General features: G+C 39.7%; 1 protein-coding gene across 2 annotated transcripts; it reads left to right on the forward strand.

The window, feature by feature from the left end:
* The first annotated feature begins 3,347 nt into the window (after positions 1–3,347).
* Positions 3,348–21,140, forward strand: SLC18B1 (solute carrier family 18 member B1). Of its 2 annotated transcripts, XM_018078371.1 has the most exons (13): positions 3,348–3,481; positions 4,525–4,620; positions 6,285–6,358; positions 7,125–7,272; positions 10,118–10,274; positions 11,713–11,849; positions 13,613–13,714; positions 14,711–14,802; positions 15,766–15,861; positions 17,579–17,653; positions 19,095–19,188; positions 19,290–19,336; positions 20,588–21,140. In XM_018078371.1, exons 1-13 carry the CDS (start codon positions 3,440–3,442, stop codon positions 20,652–20,654), a joined length of 1,227 nt encoding a protein of 408 aa, XP_017933860.1. In that variant the 5' UTR covers positions 3,348–3,439; the 3' UTR covers positions 20,655–21,140. The 2 variants fall into 2 exon arrangements, with proteins under 2 accessions (XP_017933860.1, XP_017933861.1); XM_018078372.1 differs by lacking the exon at positions 19,290–19,336.
* The last annotated feature ends 176 nt before the right edge of the window (positions 21,141–21,316 follow it).

A 21,316-nucleotide genomic window follows, 5' to 3' on the forward strand; every position in this document is an offset into this window, starting at 1 on the left:
GATCAAAATAGGAGCTGAACTTGGGGACTTTTTCGGAAGACCTGTACTGCAGTGAGGATATAATGGTTCACTCTGTCTCAGTCATCCTCTTCCTGCTCCTTTTTCCTTCCTCCATTTCTCTCCTTGTCTCTTGCTGGTAACCTTTACCTTCTCCTAACAACCACAACCCATATTTTTTTCAAAATGTCAGACTTCAGTGATAATTTAAGTCCCATATTGTAAACTGTGGAGACTCAGGAACCGAGTTCCTAGCCATACAGACAGCAGCACAGTACAGTGAGGCAGCCAGGGAGGCAGATGAAAGTATCAGGTATTGCAGACTCCCAAGAGAAGTCTATGACACTACTAAACTCTAAACATTCTGAATTTCAGTTCAGAACAAACCTTGTGAAACTTACTCCCCTCTGACATCTTTTTCTAGAAATACAAAGCACAGGCATGTGCTATAATGAAATTTCCAATGTCACGGGATAGAATTACCTCATTTTCCTTGCAGAACAAGATGTGATTTCTCAGTCTTGTGGAACATCAAGCTAGAAGCCTTCTTGCAAATAACACCAGTACGCATTTCACCTTACTCTTCCTAAACAATGATCTTACTTATTTCCTGGTATTTCCTGGTCATACAACAACAACAACAACAAAAGGTTCTGCATTATAAAGCTGGGAAGCCAGGCTATTTTTACCAAATTTCTTGCCCTATATCCACAGAAGTTTTGCTAACCAGCCCAGAGGTTTCCAAGTGCCTCCACACATAGAAAAGAACAGGCAACCATATGCTGTTACTGAGGAGCACAAAAAGATGTCTGTGGTCTGTGTCAAGTTTCAAGCACTTAGAGAAATTATGGAGAGATTGTCCTGGAGTCTCAGAGAGAGGACAAGCTATGGTATTTCAATACCAATTTGAAATCAAGAAAGATTCATGATAACTGAACAAAACAATTTGTTGATTCCATTGCCTTAGACAGATTTTGCACTAGTAGTTATCATGTCATCACATTAGAGTAATTTTAAACTACTTCCAAATAGCAGTGTGCAGCTGCTGTGACTTCTGAAAAAAGAAATATTAGCATGCTGCAAATACGCACTAAGTATTTTCTTGATTGCAATGCAAAAGATCTCTAATCCAAGATCTCTTCAAGGAATATGTACAAAGAATATGTATTCCCACATGTGCTAAGCATTTCAGAATGTCCTGGATGTCCGTGAAGGAAGCTACCCTTAAAGCAATTGTTCTTAATATGTTTTTATGTTGTGGACACAAGCAATGGATATGACTCCATGTCTAGTTATTTATAGAAAGCTAGTACTCCAAGCCTTGAAGTCTACATATGATTTGGGATCTGAAAGAAAAGATACATTTCATTAAAGTTGCTGCAGTTTCTTGTGGCAATAATGAGTAGAGCATAAGTAAACTCCATGCACACATGGCAAGTTCATAGCCCTGTTTCATTATTGGAGCCATGCTGATCACAGTACATCACAGTAGTCTTCTACTGTACACACTGACCTTGTGGAAATCTGACTCTATAGGCTTTGTTGGATTACTCATACATAATTATTAATGAGAGGACTGAGTTTTGAAAGTAGTTGGAATCTGTGGAGTGAGAGTCTAGACTGGAAAGAGCAAGTAGTTGGAGTGAAAACTATTTCACCTCCTGAACAGAACTGACTGTTGATCTCTAGCCACAAAAATTAAGGCTTTATTGCCTTGCCACGATTTTAATATCGCTCTCCAATTTTCTATTATTTGCTTTATTTGTATGCTATACTTTGCATATATCATGCTTTTGTTATTGTCCTTTTGTGAACTCAGGATGACTTGCAAGTGCTCTTCCTTTTTTTTTTTATTTTTTGAGAGAGGGGTAAGGCTGCCCAAGAGGTAATAAATATGAGAAGGATTTATGTTTATGCCTTTTTCTGGAGGTAGACAGAAAAAGATGAAGGTAGTTCTTACGGATTTTTTCAACTTCACAGCCATTAATGTATGCTACACAAAATATATTGTCCAAATAGGCTTCAGCAAAGGAACATGTTGCTGTTGTTCTTTCAGGCTGCTAAATAGCTTTTAGGTTTCCTAATCTTGTGATAAGAAAGTAGTTCTGCTTTTTTCCTGTCATGTGGGGTGTGGGATTCTAAAGTTAGGTACATGGCAACATTTGGTCTGAAATGTCTTTTTTATGCATCTTAATATTATAACTGGTGACTAGATGGAGTACTGGCCTAGTTAAAATAGCGCTTTTAAGATGTAATTACTGTTTTTTCTCTTCAAGCAACAGGTGGTCTGTCTTTTACCACATTTGGAAGAGATCCTGAGCTCACACCCCATTTCTCTCCTCACTTTCCTGCCCTGTGGATAGAAACTCGGGCCAAGTGCATTCATTATACCACCTCTCCCTCATCTCTAGCTTGAATTTACTCCTGGCCAGTTATAGCTATTAATTCTTGTGACAACTTTGTCGTTATGCTCTTGCACTTCTCTTTTATGGATCCTGTAACTTGCTAGAGGCCGTGTACGTCTCTAGATCGGCGATCTTTCTTGGTCTACCAGTCTTAAGGACGTATCGTGACTTCCCAGAGCCAGATGTGCAGCGTACCCCGCCAGCCGGCACGTTACTCTCCATGTGTCCGAAGCCCGGCGCTCTCCCGGCCCGGGCGGGCACTCCCCGCCGGGCGCGCTCTGGGCGGGCCGCTCCCGCGGGCCGGGCATGCTCAGTGCCGGCGGCCGGGCTGGCGCTGGCCCAGGTGCTCGGTCAGCCCGCGGCCGCTGTCAGGCGGGGCGGCCGGAGGTTGCCGCACGGTGTGGCTGTGGCAGGCGGGCGCTCCGTCCCATGGGCAGCCGGCGGCGGAGCGGCGCGGGCAGCGAGCGGCCCCAGGTGGAGGCGGGGGCGCCCGCGCTTGGTCGCCGCACGGCCGGGCCGGGGGCAGCTTGCGCGCCCGCGGGCTCCGCACGCTGCGGCGGGACGGAAAGGGAACGGGAGCGCAGGGGAGCGGAAGCAGGTCCCTGCAGGGGCTGAGCGCCGCCGTGCCGCGCTCCGCGGCTGTCCCGGTGGGGCAGAGCGCGCACCGCCTGGGGCCGGGCGCGTCCGGGATGGGCTGCCGGGCGGGGGCCGGCCCGCACCGCACGGGATCGCACCGCACCGCAGCGGGCGGGTCTCGCCCGCACGGCGAAGTCCGCGCTCCTGCACGAGGGGATTAAGCAGCACGGCTTGATTTAATTCTCAGAGCAGGAAGGGTAGAAGTTTTTTTTGCGCGGCGTTTAATTTTCCAACCCGATTTGTATTTTGTTCCCCTCTATCAGGGAAATGATACTTTGTTGTTGTTTTATTTTATATTTCTAGATGTTGGTGGGTCAGAAGCACTTGGTGAGGAATCAAGAGGGTTTACCAGAGAACAGCTATTTACACTGGCTGCAACAGCTTCTATAAACTTCAGTTCAATGATATGCTACTCAATCCTGGGACCCTTTTTCCCTTCAGAGGTAAACAAACAACTTAGCTACTCTTTACACTACTTTTTTTCCTTGTCGACACTTTTAGAAGTATTTTGAACTCCATGGGACCTTTATGGTTGGCTGTAAGCTCTGAGTTAAGACTTTTCAATTGGGGGAACTCAGTGATAGCCTGATGCTGGCGTAGTTTGTGTGTGTATGATGGATCCTGTCCATGGACTAATCTTCCCTGTGACTACAGAGGTGACAGCAAAGTAATGATATGAGATAGAAGGTGGATTCTTGGAGAACTTGAAATAGTTCTTTGCTCAGTGTTGCGTAGAGCTGAGTTTAAATTCTGCCAATGTCCTGACTTGCATTTCAGTACTCTAACCACTCAATGACTTTATTTATGTCTGCCTCTCTGTTAACTCAGGCTGGGCCATCCTTAGCTGTGTTAACTTCCTGATCTAGCAACTTTAGAGAAAAAAAAAAAAATCTCTGCTTATGTGGAGCAAATACAATGTTTAAATATAGGATGAAAAAACTGGTCATGGTGCCTTTGCAGCAGAAGTCCATTTCTCTCATGACCAAATTGTTCCCAAGTATTTACAGCAAAATGTTTTTTTGGTTTAAATATTCCTGTGTACTGCTTGTGCCCAAGTAAATATACTTTGCCAACCGAAGTAAGTAAAGAAATTGGTGCTTGTTATAAGGAGGCATGTTACAGTGAAGGTAACAGATATCTCCGTTTGCTGTCCTCTCACCATGCAAAGGATCAAAGTTTTGTAGCTAGCACTGTCACACACCAGTGCACACTGTATAAAGTCTCTCCGCTTGTTCAGCAAATAACACATTTTTCCATTCACTGAGGAATGAACATGGTTTTTCTCTTAGCTACATATTAGAAGTGCAATATGTCTTTAAATTGCTCTGTTGTTTTACCTTATGAACCCCTGCTGCCTTTGAAAAAGGAAATTGCTTTCTAACTGCATTAATAGACAATTAAAAAAAATTAAATGTACAAAACATGAATGTTTTTCACCTCAAGAATTTGACTACATCTTTACGTGGTTGTGATCTTTTTTTTCCAGGCAGAAAAAAAAGGTGCCAGTAACACCATTGTTGGCCTGATTTTTGGATGTTTTGCTTTGTTCAATTTCTTGTCTTCTTTAATCTTGGGAAATTATGTAAGTATAATTGGAACTGTAACTTATTTCTATTCTGACACAGGTTGATACATGAAGACAGTTCTTTAAGACTGAGGAAAAAGATGTCTCTTCAGTAGCGTTCCTGCAGACTTATGTATGCACTAATTGGAGTCTGGCCAGTTAGTCTGAGTCTGATCTAAGTCTTGTCAGTGCTTCTTCTGTAGTTCTTGAGGTAGCGCAGGGCAATGGACATGTAGCTGTTTTGTTTCTCTGGTTAACTGTTCTGTTTGCTTTGTAATCTGAGTAATTTGATGGTCAGTTCTACTTTCTGTTACCTCCTTTCCCCTATCCCCCATTTTATTTGTTGCACTTGTATATTCTGTTTGCCTTTGGCAACATTCTTAAGGTGTTTTGTTTTTGTTATTTTTTTCTTTAGTTAACTACGCCCCTTCTTCTTTTCTGGTATGTTGTCTTTTTTTTTCTCTGCTGCTTAACTCAGTTTCCCCTTCAACTTCATTATGTAGTAATACGAGATAAATGTCTCCAGTTCTTGCAACTTGAGTTTTCCCACAGATTCAGGATTTTTCTCATGTTGGAGAAATTACAAATAAATTATATAACTGTTTGTTTATGTGCTGGAGCACTGCTGTCTATGCATTATTGGCTAGGGCTGCTCAGGATCATACCCTAAGCTGGGGCTGCTGCAGAGTCAAAATCTTTTCTGTCTTTGGCTGGGCAGCCTCTTTGCTGACCCTATGGTGAGTGCTTTTCTCTGGTGGTGAGGTGGCTCATCAAAGTGTCACCCAAGTGCCATTTGTAAGTCCAAGTCTTGGTGCCTGTGATGGCATTCAGCTGTGGTACAACCCCTCACTAAGTACTTTACAGGGGAGAGAGTGAGCGTGCCATCCTCACTGCAGACAGCTGAAGTGAGCATCAATAGACATGGACAGTGGAGCAATCAGAGATCCTGAGGGTTATAATGAAACTCAGCAAAATATGGGCTTTAGTAATAATGGCTGAAAGGCAGGGACTTTGTCCAGGTCTGAAAAAAAAAAGGAGTCTGAAGTACCTGCTGCCCTTAGGGGAAGTTGCAGCATGTAATTAGAAGTTCAAATGTACTTTGTTATGGAAGTGAGTTAGCTTTATGGCATACCTCCCATCATCCTTCACTCTACTGGATAGAGTGTGAAATGAAGGAAGGTGGGGTCCTTTCCCTGATAGTGAATGGGGAGGCCTGAAGCTACTGTGCTTCCCATGCCAAAGCTTTGTGGTATTAAAAGTAGTGATAAATTTGCTTTAAAATCAGCTTCCATTGACTCCTCAGCCGTATACGTGACAGGTATTGCTGGTCTTCCCTCAGTGATGGTGCTGAAGCAGGAATGTATTACTTTGTGTTTGTTTATAGTGAGGACTGCTGCTGTAACCTGCTGCTCTGCAGAAGCTGCAGCATGCTGCTGTGACATAGTTAATTGCAGCATTGTCTTACCATTCTGAAAACTGGATTAAGTCACTTAACCGTTCAGAGTACTTTTAGGTTCAGTATTGCATAAAGGTACACCAGCAGAAGCAGTATCTTCAGATCTTTTAGTTACATGTGCTATAAAGTGCCCATAGTGTTTGATTTCTTAATAGTAACTTATGTTGGAAGATTTTTGATCTTTCCTTGAAATACTAATATGTAAAAAATGGTACTTAATTTACAGCTTACACACATTGGAGCAAAATTCATGTTTGTGGCAGGGATATTTGTTTCAGGATGTGTGACCATTCTGTTTGGGTGAGTAATTTTTGTTGCATTTGTCTTCTGATCATTTTCATCCATATGAAAAGATGAACACAAAACCAAACTAGAAAATCCTGGGCATCTTTTGTGTGTTGGTTAGGTCACCTAACTTTTTACATCTTTAGTTTTTATCTTCCCCTTGTAAAGAACTTACTTCTCCCTTTCAGTAGGTTTCAAAGTCTGTTTACTACTTTGAAAACAGAGGAGGAAGGTTCATATATTTAAATAACTACTGTAGTTTATGAATAGTGAGAAGCCTGTCAAAATGCAGCAAAAAGAGAACTATTTCTACATAACGTTTTAATTTTTTTTCCCTGGAAATATTGAGTGCAAATGGGAAGCTTTACCTGGCAGGTGAAGAGGCTAAGTCACTCATTTTAGCAAAATAAATGTTTTATTAGCGAGGTAAGAACCTTTTCTTAGGTAGCTGTAACACATTGCATCAGACTGCTTGCACAGGTGATTGGAGAAGCTGTGAAATACAACAGAAGATGGCACTGGAGTTTTTCACGAGTTAGGTTTTCCATGTTTTTCCCACTGCCAAACCAAGGGGAAAAGGAGAAAGCTGCCAGAAAGAAGTTGGTAGAGTTTCAATGACTTCAGCGATGCGATTCAAAAATATGTTGCAATAGAAAGCATTAACTGTCTTGTAGCTGTGTCCTTTAATGAGTAAGAAATGATGCTCCAGGGCCCTTAGTAGATGACTCCTTCCATCCTGAGAGAGCTCCATTTACTGTTGGTAATTTTTTTTTTTTTTCAGAATGCTGGACAAGGTGCCAAGTGGACCAATGTTCATTGGCTTTTGCTTTTTAGTAAGAGCAATTGATGCAATAAGTTTTGCAGCAGCAATGACAGCGTCGTTTTCAATCCTTGCGAAGGCGTTTCCCACTAACATAGCTACTGTCCTGGTAAGTGCAAAAAGCAGTGTTAGAGCTGAGTACCTGCAATATGATAAATTGCCAGTGGGCAGCCTAAATCCAGGAGGAGAAAATCTGTTGTCTCATGTGCAGGTTTATTTGAAGTCACCACGTACTTTGTTTGCAATCTAGAATCACAATCCTAGAACAAGTATAGACTTTAGCATAACTCCAATTAGATGTAAATTAGGCGGTATATATTAGTTGCTTGTGCTTTGAGGACAACTGACCACTGATGTCAGCATTTACCTCTTCAGTTGAAATCAGACTAATAAAATGCTAATACAGCTTTTAGTGACTACTTCTACATGGATAGTAAGGATCCCTGTGGATTGATTACAAAAATTGATAAATTCATTCAAATAGTGTTGATTTAAATGCCTGAAAGATGCAAAACTGGAAACAATTTTGGCTTCATTTTTCTAGTCTATTGATAAAATTATGTATGAGAAGATGAGAGCTAGAACTTCTTGAAATCCAGAGGGGAGTATTTCTGCTCATCAATGATTCATTTCAACCTGAGATATTACCCTTATTTAGTTAGGTTTTTATGGTGTTAGGAAGAAAAGTTTTGTATTTAATAAAATGCTGCTTTCTCTATTTCAATAAATTCTGGTTTCAGTTCAAATATAGACTGACTGAAATAACTAGATTAAATTTTAATGAGTAAACAAATGTTGAGAACTTACTTAAGAGCATTAAATAAAATTGGAAAAGTTGATGCTTTTATTAAAACTGTTGTTAAGCTTTATAATTACTTCTATAAGTAAATATCTATAAGAATATGTCCTCCTAACTAAAAAAAACCTGCTAAATTGTATCAGCAGTAATCAACTAGCATTTTCTTTGGAAAGCAGTTTGTATATTCTAATCATGTTTTGGATTTATTCAGTCAATAAGATTAAGGTTTCCTGTTTACAAATTTTAAGATGTAATTTAAATAGGTAAGTAATGTTGACTTAAAGGGACTTAGCTATTCATCTTATAATCAGAATTAAAAAGTAATGAAATTCTGTTGTGGCAGCACAGTAACCGTGATATGTGGCCGAAAACGGTATGTGGTGATGAAGGTCATCTCAAGACCCCAATTAGAAATGCTACACAGCTCTGGCTTGGCAGCTACCTTTGTTTAAAATCTAGGAAGGGTTCTGTAAGAAGACAGATGACTTCTAAATGTTGGTCCGTTAACCATATTTTGTGTCTTGTTCTGCATGAGAATGAAATATCTTCAAATTCATTTGTTTAGACGTACTGTCCTTAAATGGACATGATGGAGAGTTCTTGTAACTCTGAGCTCTGAGGCAGGAGGCAGAAGAAAGAGCTCATGGTTTGAAGCAAGACACATCTTAGAGTAAAATTGTAAAGCCTGGGGGACTGGATGAGATATTTTTAGCCTTGCTTTTCATTGCCCTTCTTGATAGTGGTAGATACTGAAAAGCACTTCCTCTCCTTACCATTTTGGTATCAGTTTTCAGCCTACCTTTACTCCTTTACCTTTTCAGCCTACCTTTACTCCCTAGAGAATGTATGGGGAAGTTACTCAGTGTAGGCACATCAGCCTTGTTGAAGTGGGAAGTTGAGCATGTGTCAACATGATCCCTCTGTTGGAGGAGGTATGGACTTCAGAACATAAGCAGTCTCACTTTTCTTATGGAATCAGGTTTATCTTGTCCTCTAATCTGTACTAATGCAATGTCTCAGCTTCCCCTCCATCCCCGCCTCATTAATTTAGAATGTCTAAATGATGTACATCCTGATAAGAACTAAAATCTGAAAAATCAAATCAACCATTTTTTATGGTTGATGAGCAACACAAGTGAAAGAATTATTTGGTTACAGTTGTGTTAACAGCTATTCCACATGTCAGAATTTACCAAAATGTCTCAAATCTATCTGGAAATTTTGAAACTTACTAGTTGTAGGTTGTTACTAGTTATTTCCTTTGCTGGGAAAACAAAAGGCTGCAACCCTAGGCTGACCTAGGGTAAAGAACTTGGCTGTTGCTGACTGTGCCTGATTTTGGGCCATTTGACCACTCTGACTTGTATCAGTAAAATTAAAGATGAGGATGAGTGCCTCTACTATCTTTCTGGGTTCTAGAGGTTATCAAAACTTTAGCTGTAAGCAGTTATTACCACCAGCTGTTAGTGGTGGTCTAAGTGTTGATTAATCAAGTGTTGAGGCAGATGTTAACAGTGCTGACTTGAAACACGAGGTAAGTATAATTGTATTATTGTCCATTTACAAATTAGTATCTTAATAAAAAGGTACCAGATTATTAAATTATAGCCAAAACAAATCTGAAATTCCCCATTGCAATTTCATTATTATTTCCTACCCCTAAGGAGTAAATCAAAACAGTTATGAAGAGAAAGCTTTAACTTGGCACATGCACTTCATCCCATGAGATAATGACCCATCTGAATAGGTTTGTTTGGATCCTTCCCTTCACACTGGAGTGTAATGGCAGGCGGGAGAGATATTTCATTTAGCTTAAGTTTTCCTGCAGATACTCTCTGCCACTAGAGCATTCGCCTTGCCTCAGGACTGGGATCTGCTAGGTAACAGCAGGGTGGTGAATGCTGCAGTTCAGGTGGTTCTCTGTAGTGAACCAAAAGAGGTCATGGCTGTCACACAGATAACTGTGAAATCCCTTTCACTGTTCCACCTTGTGAAGGTCACTACTAGCTGTTGTCCTTAGTGATGTAGTGTCTTTTTACTTTTCACTAACCTGCCTAGGTTGTGCTGCCCCTCAGACAGATGGCTTGCTTTTTGTCATTGCATCATATTTGCTCCACATACTGACTTCCTTTTTGCTTGCCTTTTCATCCTTTAGGGCAGCCTTGAAATTTTTTCAGGACTCGGAATGGTGCTGGGCCCACCTTTAGGTGGTTTTTTGTATCAATCATTTGGTTATGAGGTCCCTTTCATTACTCTGGGATGTATAGTGTTGGTTTTCGTGCCTATGAATATGTGCATATTGCCAAAATACGGTAAGCATCCTTCTACCTGCCTCCTTCACTCACCTTTATTTTTCACGTATTTAAGTATCTTTAAAGCGTATCAGCTTCTGGAGTCTGATCCAAGTCAGAGGGCGAAGCTCCAGTTGAATTAGCTGATCATCTTCATCAGGCCCATGTTTTAATGCTAACCTAAATGCATGTGTACAGATGGCCTGGAATGAATGCAACTCCTCATCCCTATTTCTGCAAACACTAAGAACTCTATGGAAGTGAACTGAGATATACTTTTGTTTTCTTTTGACTTCTTGGCTTCAGGGCTCATAAAGGACCAATTGCATCTGCTTCATATAGGTTTGTCGTTGCAGCTAGTTGAAGAAAACCTGGAGATAGATTTTGCCTAAAACAAGAGAATTTGACAGTGTGTGTGGGGAAGCTAATTACAGGGAGAAAAAAAGATGTTATTTGTACCGAATTATACAAGATCTGATTAACATGAAAGACTATTAAAGTTAATAAATGAGGTGTTTAATGAAGTGCTGGAGGTCATATAAATTTGACTAAATTTTATATGGTCCTGCTTGGACAGAAAACTAACTTAAAGATGTCTTCATACAAGATTGTAATTGCAAGGTTACAGTTCCATTATTCTTTTCTAGAGAAAAGAAAATGTAACTTTAAAATGCTTCTTTAAAAAATTGCGTATATTGGCTTTTAGAAGAAACTTGCAGTGATAAACCATATGCTGCTACTGCTGGCTTTCCCCCTGACCTCCCCAAGCTCTGAAGTTGTCTGGAGTCATGATATTACTGGCCAATTTGAAACGATGTTAAATAAATGTTAGCTCTGAGGTGGTGGATGCCAGTATTTGAACTTTTAGTTCTAATGTTTATTTTGAGACCCCATTCAACTATTAAAGGAGAAACAGCATCAGGAAAGAAGCCTGACGTAGAAGTACCATGTAACGATGACATGTGAAAGAAGTTTCCTGGAGTACAAACTGAACATATAGGAGACCCAAACACCTAGTTGCTTAAAAAGTCTGGCAGATCTCAACTGATAAATAACAATCTTTTTATCTTACTTTTAAACCATGTTTCTTTGTTTGGATATGAATTGTTCATGTATGTGTGCATGTTGAGACATACCCGTAAGAATTTCATTGTGTAAGTACTAGCAGAGAAGTAACTGTTTTTACACATAATTGGCGTAGTACATGCTTTTGTTCTTTTCAAGTTGGGGATTTGCGGTGTTGGAATCTAAATTGTGCACTTTTCTTCTTCATCTACCAAATTAGGTTTTTTACTATAAAAATAGTATAGTGCATAGTAATCTACTATTGACTTTCATTTGGTATGTAAACAGGAGTAATAGGACTAGAAAAAGAGAAATACTGATTTCTTTTCTATAGCAAGAAGATCAGTCATGAGCTTATGATAATGCAATTTTCCCCCCTTTTCTATTGAAACAGATTCAATCCCTAGCAAGGAATCCTTTTGGAAGCTTATACATCTACCAAAAGTCTTAGTACTCTGTCTCACTATATTTTCTCTAAGTGCATGTTTGAGCTTTTTGGATCCCACAATGTCTCTATTTATTCTAAAGAAGGTAAGTCCTGTTAACATGCAGTGAACTCTTGAGTTGCTAAACAGTAAGTAATTGTTATAAATGTGGCTTAAATATCCAAAACAAAATTGAGCTTTATCCAATTACACTGCTTTGATTAACTGTTAATAGTATGATTTCCAAATAACTTGATTTCCATGGTACTGACAAGTCAATTTCCATTGACAGTATCTCATCCTGCTGGATCTTGGTAACTTTGAGAACAAGGAAATGTAAGGCCTTTAAAAATGTGCTTTTTTCACGTAATTGGCTTTCAACAGCAAAGTACCTTCTCTGAATAGGGCACAGCAGCTGGTTTTGTAAGCAAGGGACTTTTTCTTCCTTTCTGAAATAAAATTCTTGAAAATTGCCACAGTCACTGACAGTGTTACATCTCTTGATGTGAACACTTATTTTCCACAAAGTGGTGTCGTAGCTCTGCATTCTCTTACAGCAATCCTAAAATTAAACTGTTTACAACTATGTAGTTGCCAGCTGACTTAAATCATTCATTAAAAAGGCAAATGACATTTTATTTATTTATTTATTATTTATTTTAGTACTTATTTGTTTCCTACTTGATTTATTTATTTTTCCCTGTGGTGTTTAAGGTAATGGATTTGAAGTAAGTAGTTTCTCTGTGAAATTAAGCAATGCTCTTTGAGTGCTTTATTTATTGTTTTTCTAAGGGATAGTGTTTCTCAGGTGGTTGTGTTCCTACTTTTTTTCTGTCTAGTACTGTACTTAGAGCACTCATCTGGGGTGAAGGGGACTTGGTGCTAACTGCTTTCATCAGTGGAGATGTGAATGTACATCTTCCTTTACCCAGGAGGGGTCTGTAATTATCCCACTGTAGAATACTGTGTGCTTCTGTGGCTCTTCTGCTTTCCTTCTCTACTGTGCTACAGATACTTGCTGTGAAAGGGCTATAGCCTTCTTGGCAGATGTTCTAACCACTAAATTAGAGTTATTATCATGTAGTTGCATATGGCAAGGAAATAATGAATATTTATTTAGTCAATGCCACATGAAACATCTTGGAATACCTTCTAACTGTTAGTCAAGGCACTCATTTGAGAGACTGGCATGCTTTTGGTTCATTACGCATTTTGTTTCGATACAGAAATGTGTCTCTGCATTAGGAAAATGTAAACCTCAGGGTGTTTGCAAAAGAACTCTTACTCATTCTCATAAAAATCATCCTCTGGTGGAAAAGTTGGAGTTGAGTTTTATAGCACTATTTACTTTTAAGATGCGCTGATTAACAGTAGATGGCTACAGTATTATGCTTTTCTAAATGCAAATCAAACTGAAGATTGGAGAAGTAAAGACTAAATCCATCTAAATTTCAGTGTCTGAAGTGTCTGTTTCAAGTGTGTCAGATAGTAATGTTAGAAACCAGCGTGCTGTTGTAGGGGGCATAGCACAGTGTTTCCTCCTGTATATATATAAAGCATTATATTTTATATATATATATATAATATATATATTTATATATATATATAAAGCATTATTTAGGCTTTATATGAGTAACAGTTCTGTCAGGTGTTTCTACCTCCATGCTTAGAAGTGTTGCCAAAAGCAATGAAACTGAAGCTCTGTTGATGACTTCAAATATTTGAAAAACCTCTGTATGATGTCAGTAAAATGCTTAAAATCATGCATTTCAGTATTTTGAACTAAAATATAATTCTTGAATTGTCCTCTAATAAATGTAGCATATATGGTTTGTTTTGGTTTTTTGTTTTATTTATTCCTTTCCATAGTTCAAGCTCCCAGCTGGTTATGTGGGCTTGGTGTTCCTTGGTTTGGCACTCTCATACTCCTTGTCTTCTCCTCTCCTTGGACTTGTAAGCGACAAACTGCCAGTGAGTACTGTTAGGTAAAGATGGAGGACTTCCCATATTGAAGCAATGGATGTAGGTCTGGTCCTGTGAAGATCTTTCAAGATCTTGCCTTTCAAGATCTTGCACGTGGACCCATTACTGCCAAGTGGAAGGTCTCTTTTGCAAGGCCCAGGTAATTTAGGAATGTCCAATGCAGTAAAGGACATTGGACAAGCGGTTCAAGTGGTGCTGAGCTTTTCTGGTGGACTGAGCACAAACTGTTTCCAGACAATATGGAATAGAGAGTGGGAAAATATGTCGCAGTTACCCCTGCTTTTGACCGCATCTAATTGTATTAGCTTTTGAGAAGAGGATTAAAGGTGTTCTGGTTATCTGTATTGATTTTATCTCTTAAAAAGTTTAATATCTAAATTAGATCAGCACACTGGCTGGCTATAGTCCTTTAGCTCTTGACAGCACCATAGAAAGAGACTTTGACAGTGATACACCTAAAACTGCCTAGTTGAGAGGCACCACAAATGGATCAAGAAAACCTACACTTTGAATATCGTGAGTGAAGCACAGTGACAGTTTTCTGACACTGTGTTTTCCGACACTTAGTTTTCCTGACACAAAGTAATAATGGCCTTTCTACATGAGAATTACACAGAATCATAGAGTGGCCTGGGTTGGAAGGAACCTTTAGGAGCAATGTTACATGATATTTCTTGTATTAAAGAAGAGTGAGACCTAAAATACTTTGCTAACAGAGAAGCACTATTGGTCAGTATCATAAAGAAATCTCTGTATTAAGCAGCTGCTGCCAGTGATTGCATTGGCAGTGAGGAAACATGGATTCACTATTTCTTGATGGTGTTCGGAATTGGCAGAGAAACTTGAATTCCCATTTTGTCTGTAGTGATGGTCTCTACAGGAGTTGTATTTTCAGATGAAGATTTAGAACAGGAATATTAGGAAAGACAAAATAGCTACATTAGGAATTCACAAATTTTAAATTGCATACCTCGTCTTTCACAGTACATCAGGAAGTGGCTGCTGATAGCTGGAGGCTTACTGACAGCACTGTCCTTTTTCATGTTAGGACCTGCTCCAGTGTTGCACATTGAAAGGTAATAACTGCCTCTTCTCGAACCTACCCCCTTATGTGATGTTTTCAGCCATGTCATGTATGTCCTCAAGTTTGTAATTAGCACCTCTGACCATGAAACAGTTTTATTTTAATGTCTAACATAAGACTGAGTGTAAAGCAGTGAAAGCATCTGAAAATGGAGATTTTACAGCTTCATAAATAGATCCTTTTCCTTTGTTTTTTACTGTTACTGTGCTCATAATGATTTTTTCTCTCTATGTATAGCTTACTGAGGAAAGTGCCAGATTATAGTTTTGTCTTCAGCTAGCTAAGTAAAGATAATGTCCATTGCACCTGAATGCTGTATTGCCATATCTCTCTGAGTTAATTCACAACAAAACATGCTGCTACATTTACAAAACAACTGTACAGTCTTTTTGTCCTAGGTCAGATACTGTGTTAAAGATGATAGGCTTGTTAATGTGTAGAATTCCTCCTAGGTTTCTAATTTTTAAAGAAGATTATATATTGAAACTGGTGAGGTGACATGTTTGAGCTGGTGAGAAAAAGAAATCAGTGATGTCTTCAATATTCTTTAGCTAAGTATATTTGCTTATAATATACTAGGCTACAAAATTTTAGCTTCAAAATCCTTCACTTCTGCAACAAACCAAGTCTGGAGCTTGGACAGATGCATTATTGAGTTAAGCTCATCTGTCGACCTCTTCTCTATGTGCTCCTCGTTAAATCAACTTAAGATTTGTAACTTATCAACAAAACTCCATTTGATAAGAAAATATGTAATTTGAGCACAGGTTCTTCACGTTATTTTAAAAAGTCCTTTTTTAAAGCAAAGAACTGTATTTTTCAAGTCTTAGTATTGGCTTCAAGAAACATAGTTTGCTGATCAATCGTGGAGTGCTGACATAACAGCCTTCAGTCAAATGGAGTCCTTTGAAAAGAGTTTTAAGCAGCTAACTTCTTTTAAATGCCTCTTTTTCAGTCAGCTGTGGATGTTTGTGCTAGTGCTGGTTTTGATTGGCTTTTCCATTGGCATGAGTGCTATTCCGGTGTTTCCAGAGATACTGCAATGTGCATAGTAAGTAACTTGGTCCAACCCATCTTTCATGCTACTGGCAGTAGGAAACTGCAACTATTTTTCAGGGGTGTTACACTCTGGATTTTAAGCCATAAGATACCCAGAGCAGTTACATATTATTTAAGACTTTTTAAACCTTCTGGTTCGTTATAACCTCGAATTTGTGTCTGGAGAAAGAGCCGCGCACACTTGTCTAAGAGAAATTTTTTTTAATTTGGCGAGAAAAATAAGACATTTTGACAAAGGGCTTTACATATAGCGGGTAACATATAACTGAAGAAAAGCATTTTACTAAAACACCCAGCACAAAGACCCATTCAACAGAAAACACTCTCTATAAATAAGCAATATTACCAGCTTTAGTAAACCACAATTCATTTGTTTTAAGTTACCCACAAGAGAAGGAAAAGAGTAAAAGAAGAAGACCGATGAAAACCATAAAGAAAGAGAGAAGAAAGAAGGAAGGAGAGAGAGGAAAGGAAAAATGGTTACCAACAAGATTCGATGATTCACATGGTGCAGGCAGCAGGAGAGAAGAGAGAGAGAGAGAGAGCTCACAAGGAGTCTCATGTATTTATAGAGTTCAGTTTTCTCTCCCAGGTGGGATATCCAGTCAGTGCCTTCCAGGCCAGAGTGAGGTGTGCTATAGCCAGTCACAGGCTCCAGGGGCGTGGTGTCAATGGGCTACTGGGCAGGTCTGCCTTGACTGGCAGCCCAGCTACAGGGCCTTCAGTGATGCCGTGTGCTCTGCATAGGCTCAGCCATGTTGGCTGCAGCCTTCTGGCTCTGCCATGTGCTCTCAGGGACCTGGCCCTCTTAACTGCAGGCCGTGTGCTCTCAGCAGGCTTTATGTGATAAGACAGGCCTTACCTTGTACCTGCAGGTCTAGGCCCAGCCCTTCCCACACAGTGGGAACACACACACACACAGTGAGATGGTTCTGACCCATATCAATAATTCAGTGAGATTTGGATCCCATATCTCACCAGGGGTGAACATGAAGTGTGGCTTTTTTACCCCACTTTGAGACAAAGGCAGCTAGTAACACTTAAATGCTTCCACTACTCCCTTATCTTAGTTTTTTCTGAATATCCTAGTCGTTATACTCCCAATATAGCTTTGTAAATGTGTACCTCACTACTAGGAACACACTGAAGTCCATCAGATTTTGAGTCTTATAGCATCTGGTGAACCTGTGTGTGATTTCATATACATTAGGTTATTTCATCTTCTGAGGACTACTAATAGCAAGCAGCTTTCACTGGATTTTCAAACTGTATTGGCTCTTACAACTGCACCTGCAAGAGTCATATGTACTCAAAGTACAAGGTCTGTGTTGTGGCTTGGCAGTTATGACCTAGAAGGGTCTTGATTTACTCTTATTACTATGTTCCATTTGGAACAAGGTATTTTCTTCTTAAAAGCCAGCTGTCACTGTTTTACACTTACCGTATGAAACATGGGGAATGAGTGTGATGTTGTGATGTTAGTGATCTTACTTGGAAGAAATTAGAGAGGAGGAGTAGCACTGCAATCCTCCAGAGAGGCAGCAAGGAAGAAAGTACTGGGTATACAGACATTCTACTATGCACTTTGGATTGTTAACTAATTATGTAGTGCGCAAATTAAAAGGAGGGGAAAAACTCCATAAGGAAAGGCTATAGACTGAGACAAAATAATGTGTTGTACTACTCTTAACTGGTCTGTCTTTCTGCAGTGAGAATGGATTTGAAGAAGGTCTTAGTCTGCTGGGAGTGGTGTCTGGACTCTTCAATGCCATGTGGTCCCTTGGGTATGTATACACCGTTTTGTAACCTAGGAGAGTTTGGTTGTTCTACACTATTGCCACGCAAAACCTGGCTACATTATAACCAGAAGTCTTGCCTTGTAGCCATTATGTTGACCTTGATTCAAAAGTTTCTTGCTAGACAGGTGCCTAGTGGGCATGTTAAAACAAAGCTTTTTACCCAACAAAGGGTAAAACTGGTTTTGACAAGATCCTGAACTTGTCTTCCTTGAAATGTATTGTCCTGCATATCAAAAAACTGCGGTGATTAAGTGGATGTTTGCTTGCACTTCTGTGTGATCGTTTTTCTTGTCATTTAATGCTCAGTACAGAGAGATCTGGACCCTAATTTTTCACAAAGCTATGTCCACCCACATGAGGTGAGCTAGAAGGTCCCTGCTCCTGACTAATTCTGCTTTCCATTTTCCACATTTCCTCCTTTTGTATGTCTTAGGGTAGAATCTTCTCTTTTTTTTCACCCTCAGCAATTCTTTAAGGTCTGTGTTTTTGTAACTTAGCAGAATGTGTCTGTATTTATTAGTCAGTGGTCATCAACACAGAAATGAATGAAAGGTGCTACTGGCTGAGTGACCCTTCAGAGTTGTCACTCAGTGGGAAGTGATAGAGTGCCCCTATTGACAGCCACTTCCAGGATATTTTCATCTGTCCTGGTAGTCCTCAGTGGCTGCGGGTTTGTTTCAGTGGCACAAATTCACACCATTTTTTACAAGCTCTAGCTGTCCAGATGTCATGTTTATTTGGCATAGGATTCAGTACAGACATTGGTACTATAAAGTTACAAAACCTCAGTTTTATGCTGTTATCAAGCCCAGTTTGATAATGTAACTTTCTTCCAGGAAATCTCTCCAGTTTTACACAGTTTTGTCCCTTTTGTAGTGAGAGATCGTATCACTTACCTTTCATAAAGGGACAGCAGCTGCATAACCTTTCATGGCATTTTTAGACAGGCATTAAAGGTGCAGGGCAGTTAAGATACAGCTCAACCTTGCAGTGACCATGTCTGTCACAATGTGCCTCCCCACCTGCCTATATTCACTAGTCCTTTGTCTTGAAGTTTGGAAGCTTTGTGTTTTGAGGGATCAGACTTTTAATTTCTCTTATGATAGAATTGATCAGTGTAGATGTTCTGTTAGAACATGGTCTTCAATGGATTCTCTCTGCTGAAGAAGACTGCATTCAGCTTTCTGATGTGGATCCTGTTTCCAGCTGAGGAGGTGACTAGACAGATTTACTGGGGCCTTGGAAAACAAAGAATTAATACTTACTGTGGGTAATAGGGAAGTTAGACCTGTGGAAGGCAATTTCTTTGTTGACAAAAGTGAGAGAGTCTATAAAGGCCACAAAACACAATAAAACAGTTCTCTGAGAATATGAGATGTTATCTTTTTTGTTTGGGATGCAAATACCTGATTTTTGTTTGTTACAGAGCATTTGCAGGTCCCATTCTGGGAGGATTTCTAAATGAAAAGCTGGGTTTTGAATGGGCCGCAGCCATCCAAGGAGGATGGGCACTGTTAAGTGTAAGTAGTAACACATTTTTTGTTTTATATCTATTGCAGTTGCAAGCTATTGGATAAGGTTGTTATTATTATTACAATTATAACTGACTGTTTCCTCAAAGGGCCTTGCTACTGGAATATTCTATATCATTGAGGCAACAAGGAAAAGGTATGCTGAGATATTTATTCTTTATTTTACTTGCAGTCATATAAAGCAAACCTTTGAAAGCTGTGCTTCCATTTTTTCCTCACTACCAACCTGATAATGAATGATGAGTAGTAAAAATACTGCTTAAATTATTTGTCTGTATGGTTTCCTAAATCCCGCTGACCTAAACAGACACATAAACAGGGCAATGCCTATTCTATACAAGCAGCAGGACCATGACATTAATGAGCAAACCCTACTGATGTTTCTTCCATAAGGGTGTCTGTGAGCTGGAATTGGTTAGATGGTCACATGCAGAGAATAGTGGTCAGTGGTTCAGTGTCCTGGTGGAGATCAGTGAAGAGTGGTGTCCCTCAGGGGTCTGCCTTGGGACCAGTGCTATTTAGTATCTTAAACAACAACGTAGATAATAGGATTGAGTGCACCTTTAGCAGATTTTCAGATGACTCCAAGCTGAGTGCTGCAACTGACATACCTGAAGGATGGGGTGCCATCCAGAGGGACCTGGACAATCACAAGGGTGATTTTTCCCCTCCACCCTGCTTTTCTGAGACCCCACTTAGAGTACTGCATCTAGCTCTGGGGCCCTCAGCATGGGAAAGACATGGACCTGTTGGAGCAGGTCCAGAGGAGAGCCAGAAAAAGGATCAAAGGGCTGGAACATCTCTTCTGTGAGGAAAGGCTGAGGGATTTGGAGTTGTTCAGCCTGCAAAAGAAGGAGCTCTGGGGAGAACATATTGCAGCCTTTCAGTACTTAAAGGGAGCTTACAAGAAAGATGGGGACAAACTTTTTAGTAGGGCCTGTAGTGATAGGACAAATGGTTTTAAACTTAAAGAAAGTAGATTCAGACTAGGTATGAGGAAAAAATTTTTACAGTGAGGGTAGTAAAACTCTGAACCAGGTTGTCCGGAGAGGTAGTGGATGCCTCATCCCTGGAAACATTCAAGACCAAGTTGGACATGGCTCTGAGCAACCTGATCTAGTTGAAGATATTACTGCCCATAGCAGGGTGGTTAGACTAGCTGACCTTTAAAGGTCACTTTCAGTACAAACCATTATATGATAGTATGAATGAATGTTGGGTGCAATGAATGAATGGTTGGGTGCAATAGCAGGGAATCAAATCCAGTGATTCACATAGCTCTTTGCATGTAATATGCTTTTTTGCTTTTAATGCTGATATTGCATAGAAGTGTCTAGAGAATATGCAACCTGTGTTTTCTCTCCTGTTCTTTTCCTTATGCAAACAGTTCCAGCCTGCAAAATTCTCCTGGTAATAATGAAGAAAGAACTCATCTCATGGGCAGTGAAACATAGTCAGACATACTACTTTTAATTCTCTGTTTACTATTGTGGTTTAACCTAGTATTGATGTGACTGGACTTAAGAGTGCTTCATTATTCTGGAGCTGTGACATGATCCCTTATTGAACAACCAGTTGTGGTTTAGTTGTAGCTGCATTACTGTTTTTAAACACTAAACACTGACTGCCTTTCTTTTGGAAGTTCTCATAAGTGATGACTAACCCTCAGCTGTCAGCCTGTTTAATTGTGTTCCATGTACAGTGCACCGCTGTATGTGAAGAGACATGTTTTCAAATGTCTAGTTTCTATACTTGTGTGTGCTGTGCATTATTCTTGGATAAAGGTCCTATTTTGCTACCATGATTTTCTGTACCTTTTTGAGGGAAGTTCATTATCTTGTAATACTGTAACTGATAACATAAAACGTTGAGACAGAATTTGAAATTACAAAGCATTACAAAGCACAATATTATTTTCAATAAAGCAACTTTTTTCCTAAGTTTTGTAAATTTTCTTAGAAAACTTAAGTCCAAAAGACTTTTTGTCTACCAGTATGTGTATTATCTTGAGAGTGCGTGAAGATAGGAGGCAAAAGTAATGAAGAGAAGAGTTGCCATGTCTACACAGAACCAACTGATCTTCAATCCGGAGGAGATTTGGCATCTTCTGTATATG

The sequence above is a fragment of the Manacus vitellinus genome, unplaced genomic scaffold, assembly GCF_001715985.3.
Source record: "Manacus vitellinus isolate BGI_N305 unplaced genomic scaffold, ASM171598v3 scaffold_4_pilon, whole genome shotgun sequence".
In the NCBI taxonomy this organism is placed as follows: Eukaryota; Metazoa; Chordata; class Aves; order Passeriformes; family Pipridae; genus Manacus; species Manacus vitellinus.

Excerpts from the sequence above, each read along its gene's own strand:
- SLC18B1 (XM_018078371.1), top strand. The coding sequence starts at position 3,440 with ATGATATGCTACTCAATCCTGGGACCCTTTTTCCCTTCAGAG. Across the intron at positions 6,359-7,124 it reads TGTGTGACCATTCTGTTTGG|AATGCTGGACAAGGTGCCAA; the intron begins GTGAGTAATTTT and ends TTTTTTTTTCAG. Across the intron at positions 11,850-13,612 it reads CTCTATTTATTCTAAAGAAG|TTCAAGCTCCCAGCTGGTTA; the intron begins GTAAGTCCTGTT and ends TCCTTTCCATAG.